The sequence below is a fragment of the Acyrthosiphon pisum genome, chromosome A1 (assembly GCF_005508785.2).
Source record: "Acyrthosiphon pisum isolate AL4f chromosome A1, pea_aphid_22Mar2018_4r6ur, whole genome shotgun sequence".
Lineage (NCBI taxonomy): Eukaryota > Metazoa > Arthropoda > Insecta > Hemiptera > Aphididae > Acyrthosiphon > Acyrthosiphon pisum.
In genome coordinates this window covers 148,021,392-148,046,128 of record NC_042494.1, presented here as the reverse complement: position 1 = coordinate 148,046,128, position 24,737 = coordinate 148,021,392, and the positions used below count along the sequence as shown (strand labels likewise).

Genomic DNA, 24,737 nt, shown 5'->3' with positions numbered 1-24,737 from the left:
AAATAATATTAATCTTAACATTAATAATACTAGCACTCTATCTAAAGTCACTGAAGTCTGAAGAATTTTTTAAAACAACTTGCGTTTCTATATTTTTATTTTATTAAAATTATAAATACAACATCTCGTATATATATATATACATACATATTAGTTATTAATTATAGTATGGAACATATTATTTTATTTAAATTTACTTGAACAATGCAATGAAATAAAAAGAAATATGATACAATTATTTTTTTAATAACATAATATTATACTTTTTAGTTTGATACTTAGTATCTATTGGTATATAAATATAACTATATAAGTTATAGAGTTAAAATACGACAGGGTACGCTGTATGTTATAGTGTGTTAAACTGTTAAAGATGTTTTCTATACACAAACGTGTTATTTCAAATTTTAAATAGAAAAGAGTAACAATATGACATAATTAATACGAGTAAGTAGATAACGCGTGCTATAATTAAATTATATGAAAATTAATGGTTTATTACCTCCGCCACAAGTCTTGGTACATTCTGAATAGCCGGTCAATTTCCATATAAATTTCTTTTTCCTGCCTTTGTTACGCGGTTTTGCAGCTTCATCGCCGATGAATCCTTGATACTCCGACGGTGCTCCGTGCGGTTGGTCCTGGTTGAATTTCCTGCGAAATAAAATATTCCTAGTTATACCCATGTCGGTCGTAATATCGCGCAACGCATTGTTTCGAAATAACCCTATTACAATATTATACATAGTACATAATAATAATATATATTATATGTTATTGTAACTAACGTCTTGTCTTCGTTGTCGAGTTCCGACCCTTTGTCCGTCGCGTACGCTTCGTCGCCAACCGGCAAATAGTTTCCTGCAACGAAACCCGTCGATGTAAAAAAAAAATACTAATTAAATACACCAAGATAGATAATGTCATGATATTATACTGGAGCAAAAACTAGCCGTTGTGTTCAACGTTATTTTAGCCACCCCTCTGCTGGGGGTATGGCACAAAATAGATTCACAGTAGTTTTTGATCATTTTTTACAACGTTTTGTGTAATTGCTTAGCGTTATACTATTTTGGGTTTTAAATAATTAGTAGTTGTCCTATATAAGTGTCCTACTCGTGGTGTTGGGGTAACCACATTTTGATACCGTTCGTTTTTTGTTATACCCTTAGATCATATACTGTATATATGATCTAAGGTTATACGTCTATATTATAATATACAAACATAGAGCGAGGTCGACACGACTCCGCAGTAAATCATTGTTATCTATCTCAGCGTGCAGTATAATATAATATATTGTACAAGTACAATACAGGGCGTTTCGAAATGATTCGCCAGATTTAAATTAATGACCTACTAAAATCAAATGAATCGTATTTTAAATGAAATAACAAAAAATGCGCCAACCTGCAGGATAATATGCAGACATGTGCGAATGGTGTCTGATCAACGGCGGCGAGATCGACTCGTCCTGCGCAGGGGCGTCCAGTGGCAGTTTGTATTCGTACTTGATACCAGGATTCGTGTACCTGAACACCAACTGCAAACAAGTCGCAAATCGCGAGACGGCGTCAAATAATAATCAATAATAATATAAACGTGCGAATTATATTATATAATATATTGTAATTACAATGAGGTCTACGGACTCTGATAGCGGTCCCGTGGCAAATATGGATTCGCCCAAATTACCGTTTTCTTTCCGATACGTGAATACCGTACCCGCTCCTTCGTAGTCTCCTGGCCAACTATTCGTCCAATTTCCATTCAAAATGTAAAGCCCGACAGTATGTTTCAACGCTGCAAGTAGACAATGTTAATTATTGCAGCTTGTGTTCGAAAGCACTACAGTAGTATGATGATATGTAATGCCTAAGTTATATGTTTTACAGTAATCATAATGAAGCGTGCTATAAACTATTCGAACTAAACATAAAACTTTTTTTCTAAAGAACCAAAAAATTAATGTATAGCGGAAACAGTCTAATAAATAATGATAGTTGAAAATCATATATATATACCATACCTAACTTAAAGTCTGTAGTAGATAAATCTAGAGAATTCTATATTTGATTTATAAATAATTATAATTTGTAATATTAACTATTAAAGTACTAACTATTAAGTATTTACTATGTAGTTATTTCTTATAAATTATTAATATTATTTAATTTTTACCAACTCACTAAGTTTAAAAATATAAAAACTATCAAATAATTACTGTAATATAATTTATAAACCTATCAGCCAGTTACTATAATACCTTATATTAGTTATTACAAATATAAATTGACAAAGAGTATACACTTTTTAACATTTAAAAATACAGGTGATTTATTACACTCTCCTACATAAATAATTGATATGTATCAACGTTATTTTTAGAACAAATATTGAAATATCCATATATGGATATATATACAAATATGTGTTTAATAGATTAATTTTAATTTTTAATACAATAATGCATTATTGGCTAATGTGAAATGACAATGACAGGTTTCCTAATCTATTTTTTAAAATGGTTTTTTTTTTTACATACATTATTTTAATTTTTAAGCATAAATACAAATTTTTAATTTTCCACAAATTCAGTTTTTTTTTAATTTTCCGAAAACTTAAGTTTTTTCCGAATTTTTCCGGCATTTTGATCCCTAATATAAACATTCAGTCAAAATGTTATGCACCTATGGTCATTTGTTTTAGAGTTGTACCAAAAACCAAAATCGGTTTTCTCGAATAGGTACAGATTTTGCGTAAAAATTCCCGTTTTTGCTTAATTTTTCTTTTGTTTTTCATGTCTCATTTGAAATCTACTGAGAAATTTTTCCTTTGGACCCCCTAAAGTACCAACTAGATTCACTTTCCTATCAGAAAAGATACTGTTGAAGAAAATCCAAGCACTTTTACTGTCCTAAAAGGTGATGACAGACACAAAAAGAAAAAATTCTAATTTAAATCAATAAAAAACAACACAAATTAATTGTAAATTCAATACATTCATCATTCCGTTCAGAATCTAAAATATAATAAGATTAAACTTCAAGTTGAAGTTAGAACAGTCTGAACAAGTTAACCTTATCTGACTAACCCAAAACTGTTATAGTTTTAATTATAGGTACCTATTATATATTTTACTAATTTAGGGGTGAAACTAAACAAATTTTAAAATTTGAGTAAAATTATGACCATTTGGGTGGGGGGGTTAAGGGGGTTAAGGGGGTTAAGGGCCGGTTTGATCCATATTTCCCGGGCCGAAAAAATTCGCCAATCCGCCCCTGTCAGTTGTTATTATAACCATAAACCATTTAAAAATATTTATGAAACATAATTACGATTTTTATTTAGAAGCATTTGTAGTTAAATATTGACAAAATTCGTTTAAATTACGAAAGTTTGGAAATTATTTTGTATTTAAAAATCTATTGAATGTTTAATTTTATAGTTAGCCTAACTTACACTCGAATCAAAAAATCTAAATAACAGTTTTTATTTGTTAGGCATTATAAGTTAAAATTTGGCCGAAATTATGAATAGGTATTTAATAAACGATTTTAGATATTTGAATATTTTGTTGCAATTCAAAATATTTTTTGTGGGGATTTGAAACGCATACGTATATTATTGAATTTTATATCTATACACAGACTTTTTAAAATTTCAAAATATTTAGAATAATTTTATGTTTTTAACTACCTATTTAATATTTATATTACGAACCTATTCCACCGTTCTACGGTAAGTCTGCATTGATTCAAAAATCAATATTGATATTATGTAATATAAATATTATAAACTAATAAATTAATCAAATATTAACAATAAAATAAAGGCAATGTTTTTGGTGAAATTTAATTCAACCTACCGTATTGTATTACCTACTATAAATATAATATCATAAAATAGTAATATCATACATTAATACACTGAGAATCGTTTTTCGTATTCAAAGATTTATCATCGATTAAAATGTGGATTGTATAGTTTAGTTTTAGTTATTGCTATTAGTATATAATAATAGTAATAACTAATAACCAACATTTGTTACAATAATAATTTATTATAATAAATTACTATCTTCATTATGTATGTATAAGTATATTTTATGTACCTATGTTATTAGCAGATGGTTTAAGTTCGCTAATGGTGATATTGCAAGCAGATTTTGGTAATCTGGTAATTAAATTGTATCCTGTAGGCATGTCGGGTCTAGTGAAAATACCAGAAATTAAACGACACGTGCTATTGTCACCACCACATACACCGCAACCGTCAAATCTCTTTAGTGGTCCACCTATTGAACCATCACAACTGACCACCTATAAAAAACACAAATCTCTCAATTAAATAATAATTATAAAAATAATCCTCATCAATTGTATTTTATAACAGAAAATAAGTTAAGACATTATTTTGTTTTAAATATTTGTATTTAATGTGGGGGGGCATGTTGTATAACACACACATTTGTACATAACTCTATGAATCTACGCGAATCATGTGCGCGTGACAAGGCATGTTTATTGTTTTAATGTGTATAAGTACTACTAAGAACACGTTAAATTCCAAAAAGTAATAATGGATATGGATATTCTATAAAATACATGATCTCTAATGACTAATTAGTAATTTGTCCTGTTTGAACGTAGTATTACATATTACTATACTATTTTACACAATATTGTAATCATAGGTGAAAATAAGGGCTAAGCACCCCCCCCCCCCCACCAAAAAAATAGCCTCCCAAACATAGTAATACAATACTCTATAAACACAATATTATATCCTATTTTTTTTTTCAAGCTCCCTCTTAAATCTCAAACGCTATTTGCACCTATGATTATAATATTATATCATTGTATATTTGTATCGTATGCGTGATCGTACAGTGAACAAACGTTGGTAGTTTATTCTTTGCCCGAAAATGAATCTAAAATGTATTAAAATTTAAAAATTAAAAACGCCAATAAATTATCCGGGAACTCGAGATCATTATAAAATATAGTATAATAATATCACAACCGACAGTGATCAAGCAACGTTACGGCCTCGGAGACGAATGAACATTGCACACGTACATGCAGACATAAATAACAATATTAGAAAACAATTATACGCACAAACGCCGTCGACTCGATAAATCCTGAAAAATTACAATATAATAATATTATATATCGTGGCGCTTTCGTACGCGTCTATTATATTTTATAATCTCACGCACGCCGTGGCCGCAAGTATATATTATATATACATAGCGATGCCCGGCACTCTCCGGTTTTAGGTACCTACCAAAGTACCAACCTACCTGTCTACCTACCTAGGTATGATATATATTACCTATGTACCTAATACGCGCGCGCATCACGATGGCGTCGCGGATGCGATTTAGACGTCAACGTTGAAAAATCAATTATCTCGTACGCGCGAGCGGGGTGTATGATGATGATGATAATAATAATAATAATAATAATATATTGTGATGTGCTGTGCAGAGATGAGATTCCAATCAACTACCGTTGCGGTCCCAACAGTTTAGATTATACGACGGCGGCGCTTAGACAACATAAATCACCGGGGGAGCGGCGTTCGCGTGTCCGTGTGCGATAAACATCGTTCGTACACACATCGCATTATTCATCTTATTATTATATTGTGTACAATAATATCATATCATTTTATTATTATTAGTTTTTTTTATTCTATCATTTCTTTTCCCCTTGCACGGATTCCGGGCGATCGGTAATCCGACGAGTATCGAAATACTTCTCACCGGGACTCTGACCACGAGTCGATCCGGTAAACATACTTATATACGTCATCATGGGTACGATATCGTATTATTATTATCCATAGCGGTGTGCCGGTATATGGTAGGTACTTATACATAATATATTGGTACCGCGTGCCGGTTCCTGCGCGTTGATAAATATTATATAATAAATATTTCCAGTTCTCGTCGGTGCTTGACAATTTACTGCTCAATTAAATATTAAAATAATAATATTGTTGTTGCAGGATTTCACAATGCCGTCGGACTGTACAGGTAATACCATAATTGTATGTAAAATAATAATAATGTAGGTACACATAATATATTTTTCCCGCGATTTGTTGCCTTTTCAGTATAACATTACATCGTTAAAAAAACATTGTTTTTGTGAAAAATGTCAGTTAATACCTCGGTTAATACTTTGTTATATAATATGGTATCAAATATTATATGACGTGTCTCTCGAAATTAATTAATTTCTACGTTTATATCCATTAAAAAAAATATATAATTTATATACATCACAAAAACAAATCAAAACTATCATCCTCTATCGTGGTTTATGCACATTGCACATGGTTTTAATTATCGAGTAAAATTTAAAACTCATAATTAATAGGTATGAAAACAATGGTATTTTTAATTTGAAAAAATTATTGTTAAAAGAGTAAAAACGTTTATAATAATAAATGTACATTTTACGGAGAAAATATAGAACATAGTAAAATAATTAATGAACCATCTGCATTAATTTCAGTATAGTTAAAATTATTGTTTATAAATGAAAAATTAAACATAATTTAAATTAATATATTTCAATACCTATACCTAACCTAACCTAACCTATATATGAAAGTAAAAACGACCAATAGATTTTCTCAAATCCGACAGTTTAATCTGTTTAATGACCTCCATGTTTATGTAATCAAATAAAACTGCTTTGAGTACAAATTTTAAATTAAATCGACAATACCTTGTAATTACGTTTGGATTACTGTTTAATAAGAATGTAAAAACAAGCGCACATAAGTGTAATGTTTTTGCCTAGAGGCTGCCTGACAATATTAAATCTGGTATATATAGACCATAGAGAAATTTAATTTGAAAATAAATTATTCGAAAACCAATATTCAGTACTTTTGTACAATATACAACCACCAGTAATATAATATATCTATAACTAAAAAAATTTAATCTTTAAAAAGCTGCAGTGTGTAAAAAAAATTTGCATTTGAACGTTGACCAGACATGAGCACAAATTAAATGCCAAATATGATATTCGATCATGTCCATCATTCGATCAGTAATATTTCAATATATTTACAAACAAATTTAAGATTTTCGATTAATTCACAAGGTACCTCTATTATACTCAACATAGTTAATCGAAAAAATAAATTTCGAATGGAAAATTACATTTGGTGAAATGAATGCGATAATCTAATAATCATAGATTTATAAATCAAGATTTAAAACAAAAAAAAAAACCACCAATAATCAGCAATAATAATTATGGATTGGATAATTTTCGTTTAAATATACTCGTCATTATATCGTACCTATTAATAGAGTGAGAGGGAATGTAGTTCAATGTCATGTTATTTTAAAAATGTCTCCGATATTCGAGATTGAATTACTTTTTAGACGATATGCATCATTATTAAGATTAAAAATATATAATTTTATTTATTATTATATTGTCTGACGCATTCCTCGGTGATGATTTACATATTCAAATACCGTCCACAGAATATTATTATAACCATTTTATTATTGGTATCTCGAGGCGAACGCAAGTGCACAGTGTACTTACATTTTAAATTTTTAAAAACAAACTAAACAGTATATCGTGCAGTCACGCGTTGCGTACAACGCACGTTCGTGATTCGTCCGACTTCGACGACGCCTTTAAAACTTTAACGACACATTAGCGTAGTGTTGTGTGTTATTATTAGATCGACATAACACGCGGTTATTTCAGCTCTTGGTAAAGTACGTATGGGCGGCCTATTATATTATTATATGAAGTTGAATTATACTTTAATACGTGCACAATCGTATTGTACCTATTATAACCTCACCGCACGGAATCCATGCGGACGGTTAATAGGCGACGGGTTCGTGAGACGAGGTGGTTGGAGAACAATCCCTAAATTGTTCGGATACTTAAAAACTTTGTCGGAAATGAGTCGGGTACGTAAGAAAAAAAAAATGACAGTATCAAAAACGGCAATAAATCGTAACGGGCCCCCGCGCATTTATAACGAATAGTCGTGTCTCCTCCTATATACTCGCCGGTATAATATCCTTTACAATCCTTTCCCATTCGGACTTATGCGTTATATTATCGTACTCGGCTGTAAGTAGGTAGGTTGGAGGACAATCCCTAAAATGTCCGGATACTTGAAAACTTTGTCGGAAATGAGTCGGGTGCGTGAGGAAAAAAAACGACAGTATTAATAATAACGGCGATAAATATCGTAACGGGCCCGCGCGCATTTACGAACGGTCGTTTTCCTCCTCTATACTCGCCCGTATAATATCCTTTACAATCCTTTCCTATTCAAACTTGCCCGTTATATTATCGTACTCGGCTGTAGGTAGGTACGGAAAATATCCGTGACAAAAGCCGCCTCCAATAGGCACAACGGTGAGAATTTTCGACGAAAACGTCGACTAGCGATATAATATATACAACTACATGCACCCAATACCCATATTACACCCAAAATATTACAAACAACAGAAAGCATAATAGTTACACTCTAAAATAGTATAATAATACCTATAATATTATTAGTATTATATTATATAGTCACCGTTAAACATATATTATACTGTTCTTTTGGCCGAGGGTTCTCTGTCGAATTCGACGTCGAAACTGTAGTTACAAGGCGAGAATGTGGTGTGGGTTTCGACCGTGGTTAGTGCGACATGCGGTTACGATATTATAAAGGCGCATTCACAGCTACGTCGTGCATCGTGTCGTGCGTGGGCTTGGTTATTATATGGTTACGACTGGTAACCAAGATGGTTTAAAAGTTGAGCTGTAGTCAATTCTTGGTATACACGGTTGAGACTTGGTTGTTACATGATACCAAAAATGTAATATCCAATCACAATACGATTTTATCGACGCGGCACGACACTCGACGCAGCTGTGAATCTGGCTGTCCATGGAAACCACGTTTGTGCATAATTATTAATTATATAATACTTGCCTAATTATTTGATTGGGTGCTGATTGCGAGTTATTGAACAATCATTTCGACCAAAAGTCCGAAAAGAGTCTGAGAAATTCATAATACACGATAAGTACTATTGACTTTTATTGACTAGGCGACTTCAATAATAATATAACCATATAAGTAATTTATATCCTGCAATTTTAGTGGACAACGGACTCACATAATAATAATATAATATAGTCACATCGGCTCTAGTACTTTACACCTTCGTACATCACTTTATTGAGTACGTCACGATCACACATCAAATATTATTTTACTTCTCTTACTGAATTCTCCGAGACAATAATATTCTGCAGAGTTAATCGACCCAGCATTTAAGATCAATAGCATACCTATTATTGTATTAATACTCGTGAGCACCTACTCCATATAAAATACCATCCAGATTTTTGCGATTTATTGTTAACTATTACTATAAACGAGATTTTGTTTCGTTTGTTGTTTTTAAAAATTGCATAATTTATGCGCCGACATAAAGTAAAATTAAAGCCAATCGGACAATAGTAAGAACTACTACTGTGTACTGACGTCTCAATGGACCGCGGTGTCAAGGTTACGCGATTTTCTCTCCCTCAATCTCCCCCGCGCACGATCGTAATAATAATATAAATAATAATGATATATTCGACTAACAAAAATATATCCGCCCCCGAACCACACGGTCGCTGGGCACCTTACCAGACACGGTCAGATCTGATACCGTGATGGAGGTGGTGGAGGGTTTGGAAGCGCCGAACGACTGCCAACGATCATAATTAATTCGGTGGCGGGTCAACGAGCCCGGTTTCACTCGCGAAGAATTTACCAGCTTTTTTCTCATTCATATATATTATAATATACGAGAAGCGTATTATTCCCGACGTGAAAATTAAAAAATAATTATAACGATATCGTTAGATTTCCGACTTTAAAATGAGAACTTTTCCCCAGATTCACATAAAAACGTTAATTAGGTATTTATTTTTTTAATTCTATTTTATATATCTACGTCGTATATTCATTTTTCCTTGGATTTATTGTATTTTGTGGTAAAATAATTTTCGATACCACTGTAAATGTTTTATGTGAATAACTTGCATACTATAAAATATGTAACTAGAAAAGTCAACTTATAACAAACTGTGAAAAAATAGTTTTAAACGAAATTGATATATTATGGATTATAAGTTTTTGCAAAAAAAAATAAATATTATCATTAAGTCATAATGTAAGGAAATTGGAATTTATAATTTAATTATAGTTATAATTTATGTTTTAGTTCATAAGTAAAAGTAATGCAAAAAATTAATACCTATGCAAAAGTATATACATTATACATAAGTATCTGGTAAATAGTATTATTAATAGGTATTTTTAAGTATTTCAGATCGACAATATAATATTTTATTTAATTACGACATCATAGGTAATAATTAAACTTAATAGCTAATACCTTTTTTTGTATTACCTACATCATATGCATTAAATATGTCCTTTAATTTTATTATAGCTGTACTTAATAACAAACCAAGCAAAATGGTTGTGAATTTGTGATCGTTTTTTAGTACAACTAAAATGGCTTGAAGCAATTTAAAAAAAAAAATGTATATTATCGTGTTAATTTTATGAATGTATAGATACCTACATATTAAATTAAAAATGTTAATAACAATTATTTCTCTTATGTCTTTCCGATACAACATTTAAAACATTATTTAGGTTAAATTATCTTGGACAAATATAAGTTATAACACGTTACTAAATCTATTTTGATCTATGTTTTTTAAATTTAAATATTTTAAAAACTAAAATTATAACAATATACCAATAAGGCATATTATATACATTACACATATCAGACTTAAATTAGATAATTAATAATCAGTAGAAAATATTTTTAACTGCAATCTAATTGTACAAAGCGCGTTTGCATGCAGGCCATAAATTTACCTACTCTCAATATAATAAAAAACAAATGAAATGTCATAGGTATCGATTTATTCTGTATAATATCATCATACCTATATTATTAATATCTAGGTAACACCTATACCTATGTCGTTTAAAATATTGCAGCATGTACATACAGCAGCGAAGAAAAAAAGTATTATATTATATTATCAAAAATATATAATATAAATTGTTCAACCTACACCTTACACTAAATTTGTTATTATAAATCCGTCGGTACAGTCGATGCAGTCAGTGAATATTGTTTATGCCTGCAATCTGCATCGATGTATACGTTATTATTAATTCTCAAGATTATAATACTGGAAAAAGTTCCAGCTAGTCATTTTTAACCGTGCCCCTAAGATAGAACTCGTGGAATTTTTTGGCAGATGTTTTATTTTAACGCTTACGTTTGTCATATTTTCTCAGCGGAAGTTAATTATAATGTTTGATCCCGTCAAATGCGTAAACGCGTATAACAACGAATGAGCCCGAAAAATAAAAAATAAATGTTCGCGATCCTCGGATTAGGCCGAGTTTGCCAAGAATCAGTCTAACCGGCGTGCGTATATCACATCTTATTTAGTAATCCCTACATAGGCCGTTCGCTGCAGCCTATACGTACGATGTTATGTATATCAATCCGTGTGTGATGTATATTATAGAATATACAATGATGTTTTTTATCCGAATTTTATATATTTTTTATTTCAGCAGCAATGTTTAATGTAGGTATACATTGTTCATACAATGTCAATCGAAAGACAATAAATATGTATAATATTTTCCCGCATATAGCGTATAGCGTACATTATTATATATTATATTATATGTATATTGTATATACCGCAACATTTATATCGTATTATTTTCTAACGGTTTCTTATATATATATTTACGTCTCAATGCCGTCCGTCTAATAGATTTTTAGACTATAAAATACAACTCTATACTCTATTATATATTGTATTTTATTTCAGTTGATAATTTAAAACTTTTCCCGAAATGCCTAATATTTCTTTTTTTTTAATGCATTTCGAGCGGTCGCGACCATTAGATGGATACAATATTATGGGAAGTTTGTGCCGATAACGAATTATTATTATTATTGCGTTTCATCATCCGAAATGCACTCGACCACTACATTATAGCATAATATTATATATGGTGTACCATATATACATACTACCGAACACTCGTTAACTGCAGGGTCCGCGTGTAATAAGTGTAGTTCATTATATATACGCCTTCTTATTTATTATGTTGACACTCCATATTACGTATGTATAATATAATATATTATCGTTATTAACATGGGAATTGGTTTCTCCGACACACGATTTCTCAACGGACATTCCTCGAACTTTGTCAAATCATATTTGTATATTTTATTTATTTAAATTTTTTTTTTTTACACCGTTTGAACTGTGCAGTCGATCGCAGGCCCCATTCCGACCCATGTGTGTTCGCACAAAGTGACATGCACTCGGCGTGATACGAGAGCGTTGAGCACTTTAGTAGTGGCCGTTGCACAACGTTTGCATGCGTATATTTATATATTTTATTTTATTATAATTTATAATAATGTACTGACTAACATAGCATATATAAAGAGACCGTTCAGAGGATACTTGAAAAACCGGGAACCGTCGCCGACGCACAGTTTTAATCGGCGAAATATATGGCTAATATATAATATATAATATAGGCGGACGCCGCCACCGGGTTTCCCTCTCTTTGGGAAATCTACATCGTTGTGGTCGAGTGTTCGGATTGTCTTCGATTTTTCGAACCGCCATCCGAAAATTATAAGTTATTGTCTTATAGGTATTGTATATAATTGTATTAATTGTCGATATTGTGTCATAGAAATCCATCGTCATTCGCTTTCAGACGCTTCAATTCTCCTCGGAGTTCATACCGATTATGTTATTTTTTATACGCCTTCCATTAGTTGTTTTATACGAGAAATCGAACTAAAAATCTCAAATTTAATATGCTTAAAATATGTCAAATTCATTACTATATATTATATACTATACTATTATGCCGAGTCCTCGCGATATCATTGTATACACTACAACGATAATTATTATAAACTGATCTTATATATATATATATATGTGTTACAAACCTTTTATCACGATCATTACGTTGACCATTTAAATTTTTTTTTACAAATATTACGTGAAATATAGACATATTTTTAAGTGCACCGATTTTATAAATATCGCTAACTATTACCGTATACATTTAGAAAGAAACTTAATTCTCGTTAAACATTTTGAATTGATTCCAAAATCCAAATAATCATAAATATCAACGATAAAGTCAACATGTATGGGCCTAAGTGTATGTACATTGTATAGTGAAAGGGTTTGTCGTATTCGAAATCTTGAGAAATAAAAAAATTATCTCAAATTTGAGAAAGTAAAACTTTATTATGTACCTATGCACCAATACAATATAATAAAAAATAACGTAAAAAATCTATGAATCCCCTTTTAGACACATATATACAATGTTACTGCACCAAAAGACTATTATCGTATTTTCAAAATTATTGTTATTTGACTGAATAACATTTATTGGTCCAAAAAGTAATAATAATTGGATAATAACACTAAAAAATGGTGGTACAAAATGTTCACTGTTCAGGTTGTTTATATATTGTACAATGACCTCGTCATTGGACGGCACCAACGAACCAAACGCTATTAATCCCGTTGTAGGTCGCTGACAGATTTATTGGTTTCGGCGGTAAGCTATATTTTATTTTCCTTCTTAAAAAATTAAAAAATTTGTCAAACCACTCAAACCTAATACCTTAGGATCATTTTATGTTGTTTACATTTCACCAAATAGTACCCGGACGTGTGGGAGTATTACATATTTCAATGTCACAAAAAAAAAGCTGAAAACTCGACACATATATTATTTTATTATAAACTATGTATAGTAAACTATGTATACTAAAACATGCATACAAATACCCCACCGAACTCGCGATTACACAAACACATCGAAATATATCCAATTTAAATATTTCTATTTTCCGGAAACGCTTAAAAATGACAAATAGCATAGAAAATGGCACATTAAAATACTTATTGTGTTTAAAATTATAATACCTAAGTACCTAACTACATGTGGAAAAACTATAATGATGTCCAGCATCATAAAATAGCATGATGATGTGTAACATTCATTTTATTTTATGTAATCAACCGTAAAACAAGGTCCGTTATTCTTTAAACGTTTGTTCTTAATAATTGCGCTTTACGGTGTGACGATTATATAGGTACAACAATCCAACAGGCAATGCTAAATTAAATAGATATATATATAATATATTGTCTATGTTTAAACAAGTAGATGACCTATTTCAATAGAAAAAAATACATGTTTTTTTTTTATATATTTTAGGTTCAATATAATTAACATAAAATCATCTTCTCGGAAAAAAAAAATGTTCCGGTAAAATTAACCACCGTAATAATTATATTTTAATTTTTAATATTAAAATAGTATGCAGTATTGTTATAAATAAATTGAGACTTGAACAACATTAATTTAGGTGAACAAATTTGAAAAGTGCTACTAAAATAGTTTTTATTGTATATTAATATAATATTATGATGAATAAATAACAATTATTCATTATAGGTAGGTACGCATAATAATATGATATTATAATATTATGTATATAAAATAAGAAACTGACTGACATAACAACTCACATCCCTAAACCACTGGGTGTAAAAACTTACTCAAATTGATTTGCTTATGAAGCATTATTACACTCAAGCCGAAATACACCAAGTCACCAAACATTCAATGTATTCCAACCTACCGCAATCGATCGGATTTGTCTACAAAGCGATAGGTACACCGACACCAATGACTTGCCTGTGAACTGAGGTTCACATAATGCTATACGCTCAGACCAAAATTACACAGAGTGGAGGATTTTAAATTTAATTTTTTCCGGAGAAAAGTCGTGAAATCAGAAAGTATATATTATTATATACTTAGCTGGTCATATTATATAGACGTATTCAGGTATACAATTTTATATGATATAAAGTAATTATGACATGAAAATGAAAAAAAAATATGAAAGCATCTATCACCATATTATATTTTTCCGGACTTATGTGTGTTATTCAATTATTTTAGTGTTAAATACTTTATTTAATAGTTTATTATATTATTGTAAACACTTACTGCGATGGCCAACAGGAACACGGGAAATCCAATACCGATGAAGTCCATTTTTCGTCGATCAACCCTCATATTGTAATCGTTGACAAACTCCTCGATCGTCGAGATCCTATACAACCGAGTTAGTATCTAGGGGGGTGTACCATATTTTTATGGACACGAATAATAATAATACGTTTTTCGTAACAAATTGGCCGCGCGCAAATCAACTAAACGTTATAGAATAATAAATTATAATGTGCTACTGTTATCATTATTTTATTGACCGGCACCTGTACGAGAGAGAAAGAGAGACATACGTCACACATAAAACGTCATCGTCATCTAAGAGCGGTTTAACTTAAATTCTCATCGGGATACGCGCTAGGCTGTTTCAGCGTACGTAGGAAATATCAAATTACTATATTTATGCGTGCACGCCGTTTTATTATATTATAAAAACGAAATTTACGAATTTGTAATGAAAATATTAAAAAATAATCGGCATTGATTATTATTGTGATATCGGTAAGAAGAATACGTCCGGACCGAGAGAAAACTAATTATAATATAGTTATTAGAAAGATAAATAGCGTCGTCGTAGTCGTATGGTCGTCTAGCTGCTCTATAATTTTATTGGGCACCAGTGATGGACGTAGTATAATATTATAAGGTACGAGCGCCGGGCGCTACTCCGTGTCACGGCTGTCCGGATGAAAAGGGCATAACCGTTGTGTGATTTACGATTCGTAAATAATAAATCATAACGTCACGGACGCGGACTTTGTGCACTGTATATAGACGTCTGTGTATAAATGTTTATGGGGGAAAGGAATTCTTAGCTTATTATAATGCATGGTGCGATTTTTATTGATCTATTGAATTTATTCCGATTTTACTATATACAGCCAAATAGCATACATATCAACTGCAAAGTTCTCTGGTTGAATCTTGCGTTACGTACGCAGTGACCGATGCCAATACAATATAATAATATGATTATGACACATTGCACAATATTCGAGTAATAATAAAAACAAACATATTATACCGTTAAAGTAATAATTTATAACTCAAATCTTCATAGCAGATTCGAGCTTATAAAAATAAACTATATCCTCAAACATAATCATAATAACTTAGTAGTTTATAAGTTAAAATAAAATATCGAAAAACTAAATGTAATATAGTTTTTAGAACTGGATAAAAATAAAAATATTTAATCTATAAAGATATACAAGACATTTTAAACTAAAAGCCAACATAAAGTCATTAGTGTAAGAAGGCATGCATCCAATTTTTTTTTTTTAAATGATAATTGCTTGTTTTGATGGAAAGTGTGTACCACTAATCAATCATAAAAACGTATGAAATAGTGGTTGACACGATTGAAATTCGAACGATAATATTTTTAATTTATAATTAATATTTTCATAATGACTTTCCAGGAAACTATAATATTTATGTAATATGATATAGGTACATATAATTATGATTTACGACAACATTTTCCAAATTGTATTGTATGATTTGAAATGAGATTATAGATATTTAGGTAGGTATCCAATAAATACATTTTTTTTTTATTGATCAAATCGCTTCAACAACAAATCTTAGTGTAGTGTTTACTTTTTTTTTTTATTGGAATATTTTTTGAAATATATTACTGAATTAGTATAAATAAATATATTAAACATTTAAACTTAACTTTATAAAAAAAAAGTTAAAGTTAAATTTTTTCTCAATTATTATGCTACGGTATAAAAAAGTATTTTTAAAAATTAAATTATAGGTAAGTCAAAATTATTTATAAATGATGTAATCCTCATAAGATATTGTACAATTTATATTTTCATGACAACAAAAATCCTATTTTTGTTTTAAATTTTAAACATCTATTTGTATTTAATTATAGAATATAGATTATATGTTTAACGAAAATATAGGTACAATACAATCGATGATATAAACCGCGAAAAATGTAAAAGATCGAAAACTTATATCGAAAAAACAAAATTAGGTAGATATTTAAATGATATAAAAGTTTACCTGTGGAAAATTGAATTTCTAACCTTTACTCTATTTTACGAGTAGTACCTGCCTTCATTCTATAATATTCTCAATTGATTAATTCAGCATATAAACGAATAAACTATAAAAGAGTAATACATTCTAAAAAAAAGATTTATAGGTAAACGCACAATCCAAATTTCAATTTATGACAAAAACATTTCGTTTAAGTATATTAAAATAGTTGTAAAAATACTTTGAGCTATTACTTACACAATTTACATTTTACATGATGTATTTAATAAAAAGATCGTTTCCTAAATCGTATGACTATTAATTGCAGTATAGACAATAATTGTATTATCAATAATAGTATATCACTAGGTATAACTTGAATAATATTGTAAATTTGTAAATACATAAGACAAAGTTAGAAAATGTATAATAACCTTACCTTAAAACATTTTTCATACTGTTGGTGTAAACTGTACAATTAGGTGTACGTGTACCTAATCATATATTTTACGAACATAAGCTGGCCAATGGGCATTGATAGTGTCAAATGAAAAATCAAATAAAAAAAAAATACCAAACAAAAATGAATACATACCCGTTTACAAGACTGTTAACTACACAATATACCAAGTTATAAAAATATGGATGTGTAATAAAAATGTTATGTGTATTTCGTTTTCAGTACGGAATTTATACAGCCATCATAATAAATCCATATGAATTATGAACAGTAAATATATTTTTATTTTTTATTATTTAGCCCTAAACCGACCTAGCTATATTTACTTGCGATCATGTTTATGATGAGAAGTTTATGGGAATCGAGACCTGTCTGTATACGATAGTGCCCGTTTAAAATATTTAAGTTTCACTTAAGATATAAATAATACATTGTGGCCAATTTGTTACGTAAAATAATAATATTATGAAAAGTAAAACTTTATACCACTTTGAATTCTAGTATATGATTAAATTCGTATGTTTGTTTGCATAAATTATTACCGACGGTAACACTCACGCGAGCATCGAACCGCGTACTGTTTACAGAATCCCATTGATAGACCGCTGCGTGCCCCTTAAATCTATCTACGTCGCGGTGCGCATGCGTGTAGCGTTCAGGTGAAAATTTTTTTTTAAAAAAAGCATCGGAAGCTAATTTTGTTAACAAACCGATACAAATATTCGTAAAGTAGGAAACCGAATAAATTAAAAATAACAATTCGTCAATTTGCTTAATGTAAATTCTTAAATTAACGTAAGCGTATAAAATTAGTTTTTTTCTGCGAGGCAGAAAATAATAGGTACTATATACAATATAGCATGTATATTTCAATATTTTAAACCATCAATAAAATAATTATATCCTATATATATACGTAAAGCCGTAAAGCCGGGGAAAAAAATAATATATATATATATATACGTACGAATACATTATTTACCAAACGATCATAGGATATAATGCTATAAATTATTATCAAATTACCAACACGGATTTAGGCAAAATAGATCAACAATAACAAATTTATGTATATTTAAATACGCAATCTTGGATTCATTAGAAAATTAATCTCAAACTGATGTCATTTATACCAATATGGAAAAAGCCTTTGGTAGGATTAATCATAAACTAGTAATTAATAAACTTAAAATGGATTAACTGAACCACTTCTTTTTTGGTTTTCTTCCTTCATTTCTGGTCGTACCCAAGTTGTAAAATATTTATCAGATTTTTATGTTATCAATATTTGGTTCACAGAGCACCCCATTCTGATTACAATGTTACAACTTACAATCCGTTTTTTTAATATACAGTCGCTAACACAACGATTTATGGAAATTAAATTAAAATTGTTATTAAAATAGTAAATAATATGATTAATTGTCCGTAATTACTGCAAAATATAAATTTTAAAATAAATCCAATAAATTACAGATCTTATCCTACACAGAACAATTAAATACAAGTTATGTGCGAAATTCTCCATCCCAGTGGCGTAATTAGGAATTTGTCCTGGGGGTGGGTATACATTTTTTTACACACAAAATATTAAATTTTCAAGTACATTGGTGAGTATATAATATAATATATAATATTATCAAGGCTCTAGGTGGATGTATCCCCTCATCCCCCCCCCTTAATTACACCCCTGCTCCATCTAATATTTTAATGTTCCCAGGTAACTATAAATAATTGTAATTTTTTTTGTAAATATTGAAATATTTTGATAGCAAATGTTTTAAGAAATACATAACAAATTAGGTACTAAAATCTTAATTAATATCTCGTTTTTATTTCACTTTGTTTTTTATTTTATAAATTTAGATATTTTAATGTATGATATTGATATTGTTCTTTTAATTTTAAAATTATTTGAATTATTATTATTATTGTTATATATAAATTACTGATAATGTACGTATATAACATATTACATACATATATGAAAAAAACTGTAATTGGAATTTATTTCCGTAATAAAGAAAATATTATTATTATTAAAATGTAAAAAGTGAAATAAAAATAAAAGTTTTCATTTGAATAAGACTATTAAGATTATAAAATTAAGAACAAAATAGCTTAGCTCAATAATATTTAAGCCATCATTACTAGTTATTACTACTACGTTTACACCCATGACCCATACTATAATTACTTAAAGTTATCTTATAATGTACATAATATTATAACACATTATGTATGTACTTTCTAAAATGGAACAATTAGACTTTGTCTAAATTTGGTTACATTGGCCATTTAGTGTTCAAAATTAATGTACCTAACTTAAAATACATTTCTAATTAATAAATCTAATAGCTAACCATAAATAACTCAAGTTTTAGTTAATCGTTTTTTTTACGTTATGTTTTCAGTAAAGAATTAATACTAGTTCGAAATGAATTTTAAACAAACCACTCAGGTATATAATTAAAACTTTATAGAACACTATATAATCACTACTGCTATGATGGCTTAAGTAATTTATAAACCATTGTAAAATAGACAAGCTGAGAAAGTCATCTTCAATTTAAGTCATACAACATATTATGTATTAATATTATATATAAATATTAAATACGCATTAATACATAATACATGCATAAACACGAAATAATTTTGATCACAGCATTCACAACTGCCTACGCATTGACGCTTCAATGAAAACGGTTTTTTCAGCTCCATCATCATTAAGTTAATAAGTATTACACTGTATAATATGTAGGACGTGATTATTATTAGGGTTCTACAATAATAATTATTTATAATAGAAAATATCTACGTTGTGTAATGAAATTTAAATTTGTATGAACTAACTCGTGTATAATATAGTAAACACACGCGGTTCAAGTATTTTGACTGAATTGAGGAATGCATTGGTTTTACGGTTAAGTTTTTTGGGATATAATGAATGATGAACGTTTTTATGGAACACCTTAAAAACTCAATTCTGAAAGTCTGGGTATATTATGGTCACATTTAATAATTTCTCCGCGCATGGCAAATCATGTCGAAGAAATAAAAGTAAACATACGGTTTTGGAGAAAAATCATCAGACGCGAATTTTAACGAGCTTCTCTCAAGTTGTTTTGTTTATTGTTATATCTGTGTGTTCATGTTCGAATTTCGAACTAAATATTAAATTGTTTCAGAAATCCAATTAATCTCTAAAAACAGTAAGTAAAAAACATAAAAAATAGTGTACATAACTCTGTAAACATAAAATATAAATATTGATAACGATAAAAAACATTAAATTATATTTGCACTGTATATAATCTTAAACACAATAGATATTATTCCAGATTTAATATCTTATAGGGTATATAACAGAACCGATAGGTACCTCTATAGACGCTAGGAAAAAAAGGTATAGAATAAGTTAGGTATTGTTTATCAAAACTGAAAGCAAATCGTCTTGTTTGAGATATTTTTCAAGATTATTTAGATAAAATTAATGTAACGTTTTATTAAATAATTAACGAGATCGAACAGAGCACCGCGATAACATTGAATTTGGAATACTACTTGCACAACCGATATAATAATATTATTATAAGAGTGTTAGTCCACATTTTTAAAACAATAATCAAGGCTGCGGTTTTGCGATCGAAAAGTTATAATATATTTTCCACGCACGGAGATGTCAACACTATATACTCAACAGGTACGCGGTAATTACACGTGGACGCCGAATAAATAATAACCACTATACTTACATGATAATATTATTATTATTATTATAATAAATAGTTATGATAATAATAATAATATATTTAGGTTGTGACGTCACGCGCACCGGACCATTGGCAATGAATGGCCCGGGGTAGATCCGATGAGGATAACGAGTATCATGACGGGGCCTGTCAATTACACGGTCGAGTATTATATTGTATTTTAATCCACATTGTAAATGTTGATAATTATTATTATTACGGCCACCGAACAACGATATCGATTATTATCTAGTGGTTATACCTTATACCTGCGCCATTATAAGGACCCGACCGGTGTGGTAAAGGTTATTATATTATTTTTGGTATAAATGTTTAACGCGAGGTTTGCTAGACGGCCGCGTGCAGATTTTGCTCCGGACAGTTTTCCGAAAACTCTGTGTACTTACTACTTAGTACTTACGACTTTTGAGTATTTCGAGTTTGAGTTGACTAACAACAGGTATGCTGTGCGTTAAATTATATAGTAAATACTGTTAATGTCGAATAACATACCGTTGTTCACGGGAACAAACCTCCAATAAGTGAAAAAAGTTTAATTTTCAGGAAACACAAAAATCACATAGGAGTTATTTTATATACGATTTATATTAGTTTTTAACGCATAGAAGGATTTTTCTACGGTGGAGATAACACATAGGAGATATTTCATAAGCGATCTATAACGATTTATTGTTAGATATAGGTACCACATAGGAGAACTTATTTATTATTTTTCATTAATTCTACGATTCAGATACCACATTGGAGATTTTATCAATAAATAGCTAATTTTTTTCTGAATCCAGGGATATCAAAATCTCAAAACCATAAATTTTACACAAATAGGAGGTTCGTTCCCGTGAATGACGATACATCCATGTATAAACTCGATTGCATTTATTCTCGTACCGTCAATACAGTGGCGCGGCTTATATCGTACGCATTTTTAACCGATGACCGTGAAGTGAAAAAAAATTATCCTCTCTGTAATAAATCGTATACAAAACAGATTGGATAAATAATATTATATATATCGCAGCTATTTGGTGGGTTAATAAATACTCTAGGTCTGGTTTTGGATAATGAAAATAGAACGGCGCGTCTTGGCCCACGCAAAAATCGGTTAGTATATTATTATATTCATTTTTGCCGCCCAAAAGTCATGACGTCAGAAGATGAAAAAAATCATTTGAAAATAGACCACGCCAATAAAATATTCATCTACTTTATTGCACTTTTATGGTATATATTACTATTGAAGTCTACAAGCGCATATATTATTATAGTAAATAGTCGAATGGTGATAATAATTAACTATAATATGCTATATAGTATATAGGTAGGTATATAAAGAACGCGCGTCGTATGCTGTTAAATTTCAAATGGTTCATACGATATAGAGGAAGGTATATGCACATATTTTTAAACAATGCTATTTCATGGATTGAGTACCTAGCATACAATATTCAAACACATAAAAACTTAACATAATGACTTTTATCTAATTTATTTTAATAGTTTTATCGGCGACTCGTAAGTGTAGTGGAGTTTACGATTAAAAATTGTAAGTTATGAATTACATTAATACTGCATAGATATAAACTCGCATAATATACAATTTGATTTTAACAATAGGTATAATATTATATTTTATTATACATTCGATTCACAGATATGAAGGGATACTCCATATAGTTCAACGATGTATCGTGTATATATATAGCTGTTTAGCTGTATAGCCATTGCCATAAAGCTGTATTGGTACTTTTTTTGTTAATCAATATATTATACCTCATGTCTCCGAGTGCACAATATGTACAGATGAATAATGAGTATAAACTATAAATATACGAATAGGTGAACGTATAACTATACGAATGTTAGCTGTATATTTTGGCTGACATTGACTGTTATAATATACGTATTAGTGTGTTACATCATTCAATTGTTTACTGTATAATCTAACTTATTTTAGAAAAAAATGCATGACATCAGCTATTTCAAATAAACCAATGATCTAAATATACATTATTCTAAAATGTAGGAGTTATCAATTTACATGGTCTTGGAAGATCAGTTAGCCATAAAAATAAGCAATATATTATTATTTATCAAATGTATATGATGCAAACACGTTTTGACTTCGAAAAATGCTCACTACTCGACTACTCAACTTGGTAGGTACTCCACTACTGTATATAAACTAAAACCAGTCAATCTTCATAATAACACCGATGGACCATTATATTATTTCATTCAAGTGTACTACCTGTGTACCTACTACCTATGTAGAAGTAGAGTTTTGAATTGTTTATAAAAATTGATTTCAACCACATATAGAGTAAATTATTTATTATCGTGCCGTTTGTAGTAGGTATGGCGCCACAAAACCCACTCCAACAACAGTGAAATTTCTTCCTTATGAGAAAGCAAATACTAATGAAAGTCTTGATTATTCACATTTTTAATATTTTGCAATGTATTTGATATCGACTTATTAATTTAAATGTATCTAAAATCCTATAATAGTCTAAATATGTATAAATGTAGGTAATATAATATAGGATCTCACTTTTCATAATAGTGTTAGTTTTTGTATATTATCTATTTATTATTTTTTCCTGCTCAATGCTCATACAATATAATTTCATACTTTTTACTTTTTAGTTTCTAATATCTATTAAATATTGCAATATACTTATATATTTTATGTAGAAGCGGTGTTATCAGACATCGTCCGGGAAACAAATTAAAATATAATATAAAATACGAAGCATGGTGTACTTCGGTTTGAGTGTTAGTAAAATAACTTCGTGAGCAAACCAGTTTTGGTTTACCTAAGATAGGAAAATGAACAATAAACATTTTTAACACGGCCAAGTTGTTAGTTTCGTAGACATTTTTTTTAAAGATCGGTCATACGTCCACATCTGTATTCCTATTTAATCGTTTTCATTTCCGAGGACAAGAGTTGGATTTATGAAACTATGCTTAAACCATGTTCCATAGTGTGTTCCAAAAATCTAAAACAAAATGCTTGACGATTGGCTAAGTGATTCCAGAGAAAACTCTTGACAAAAATACTAACTTTGTAGTTTGCATCGTTTTTTTTTTGGAAATTCCATTCTTAGAGTTTGTCTGTATAATATAAAAAGTCTCTGTTCAAAATTTCGAATTTCTAAACTCTACAGTGGTTTGAGATAGGTATGTACGCTGACACGCTGTATACTGTACAGATATGCTAATCAGTCAGTTTCTTCTTTTACATAATAAACAGTGTAACACTGAAATCTCTAAATACCGGACCCTCTCAGTCGCTGATTTTTTCCACTATTAGG

At 29.8% G+C, this 24,737-nt stretch overlaps 1 protein-coding gene across 2 annotated transcripts in view; it reads right to left on the bottom strand.

Annotated features, from left to right (window-relative positions):
- Window positions 1–24,737, bottom strand: part of LOC100164541 (thrombospondin type-1 domain-containing protein 4) — a 67,146-nt gene that overhangs the window by 6,245 nt on the left and 36,164 nt on the right. The window contains exons 7-11 of one of the 2 annotated variants that reach the window (XM_016804714.2): window positions 4,115–4,322; window positions 1,637–1,803; window positions 1,411–1,543; window positions 789–861; window positions 503–654 (exon numbers count right to left, since the gene is read on the bottom strand). In XM_016804714.2, coding sequence (XP_016660203.1) covers window positions 503–654; window positions 789–861; window positions 1,411–1,543; window positions 1,637–1,803; window positions 4,115–4,322 — 733 coding nt within the window. Of the gene's footprint in view, window positions 1–502; window positions 655–788; window positions 865–1,410; window positions 1,544–1,636; window positions 1,804–4,114; window positions 4,323–24,737 lie in introns of both variants that reach the window. The other variant, XM_016804715.2, reaches the window with a different exon arrangement.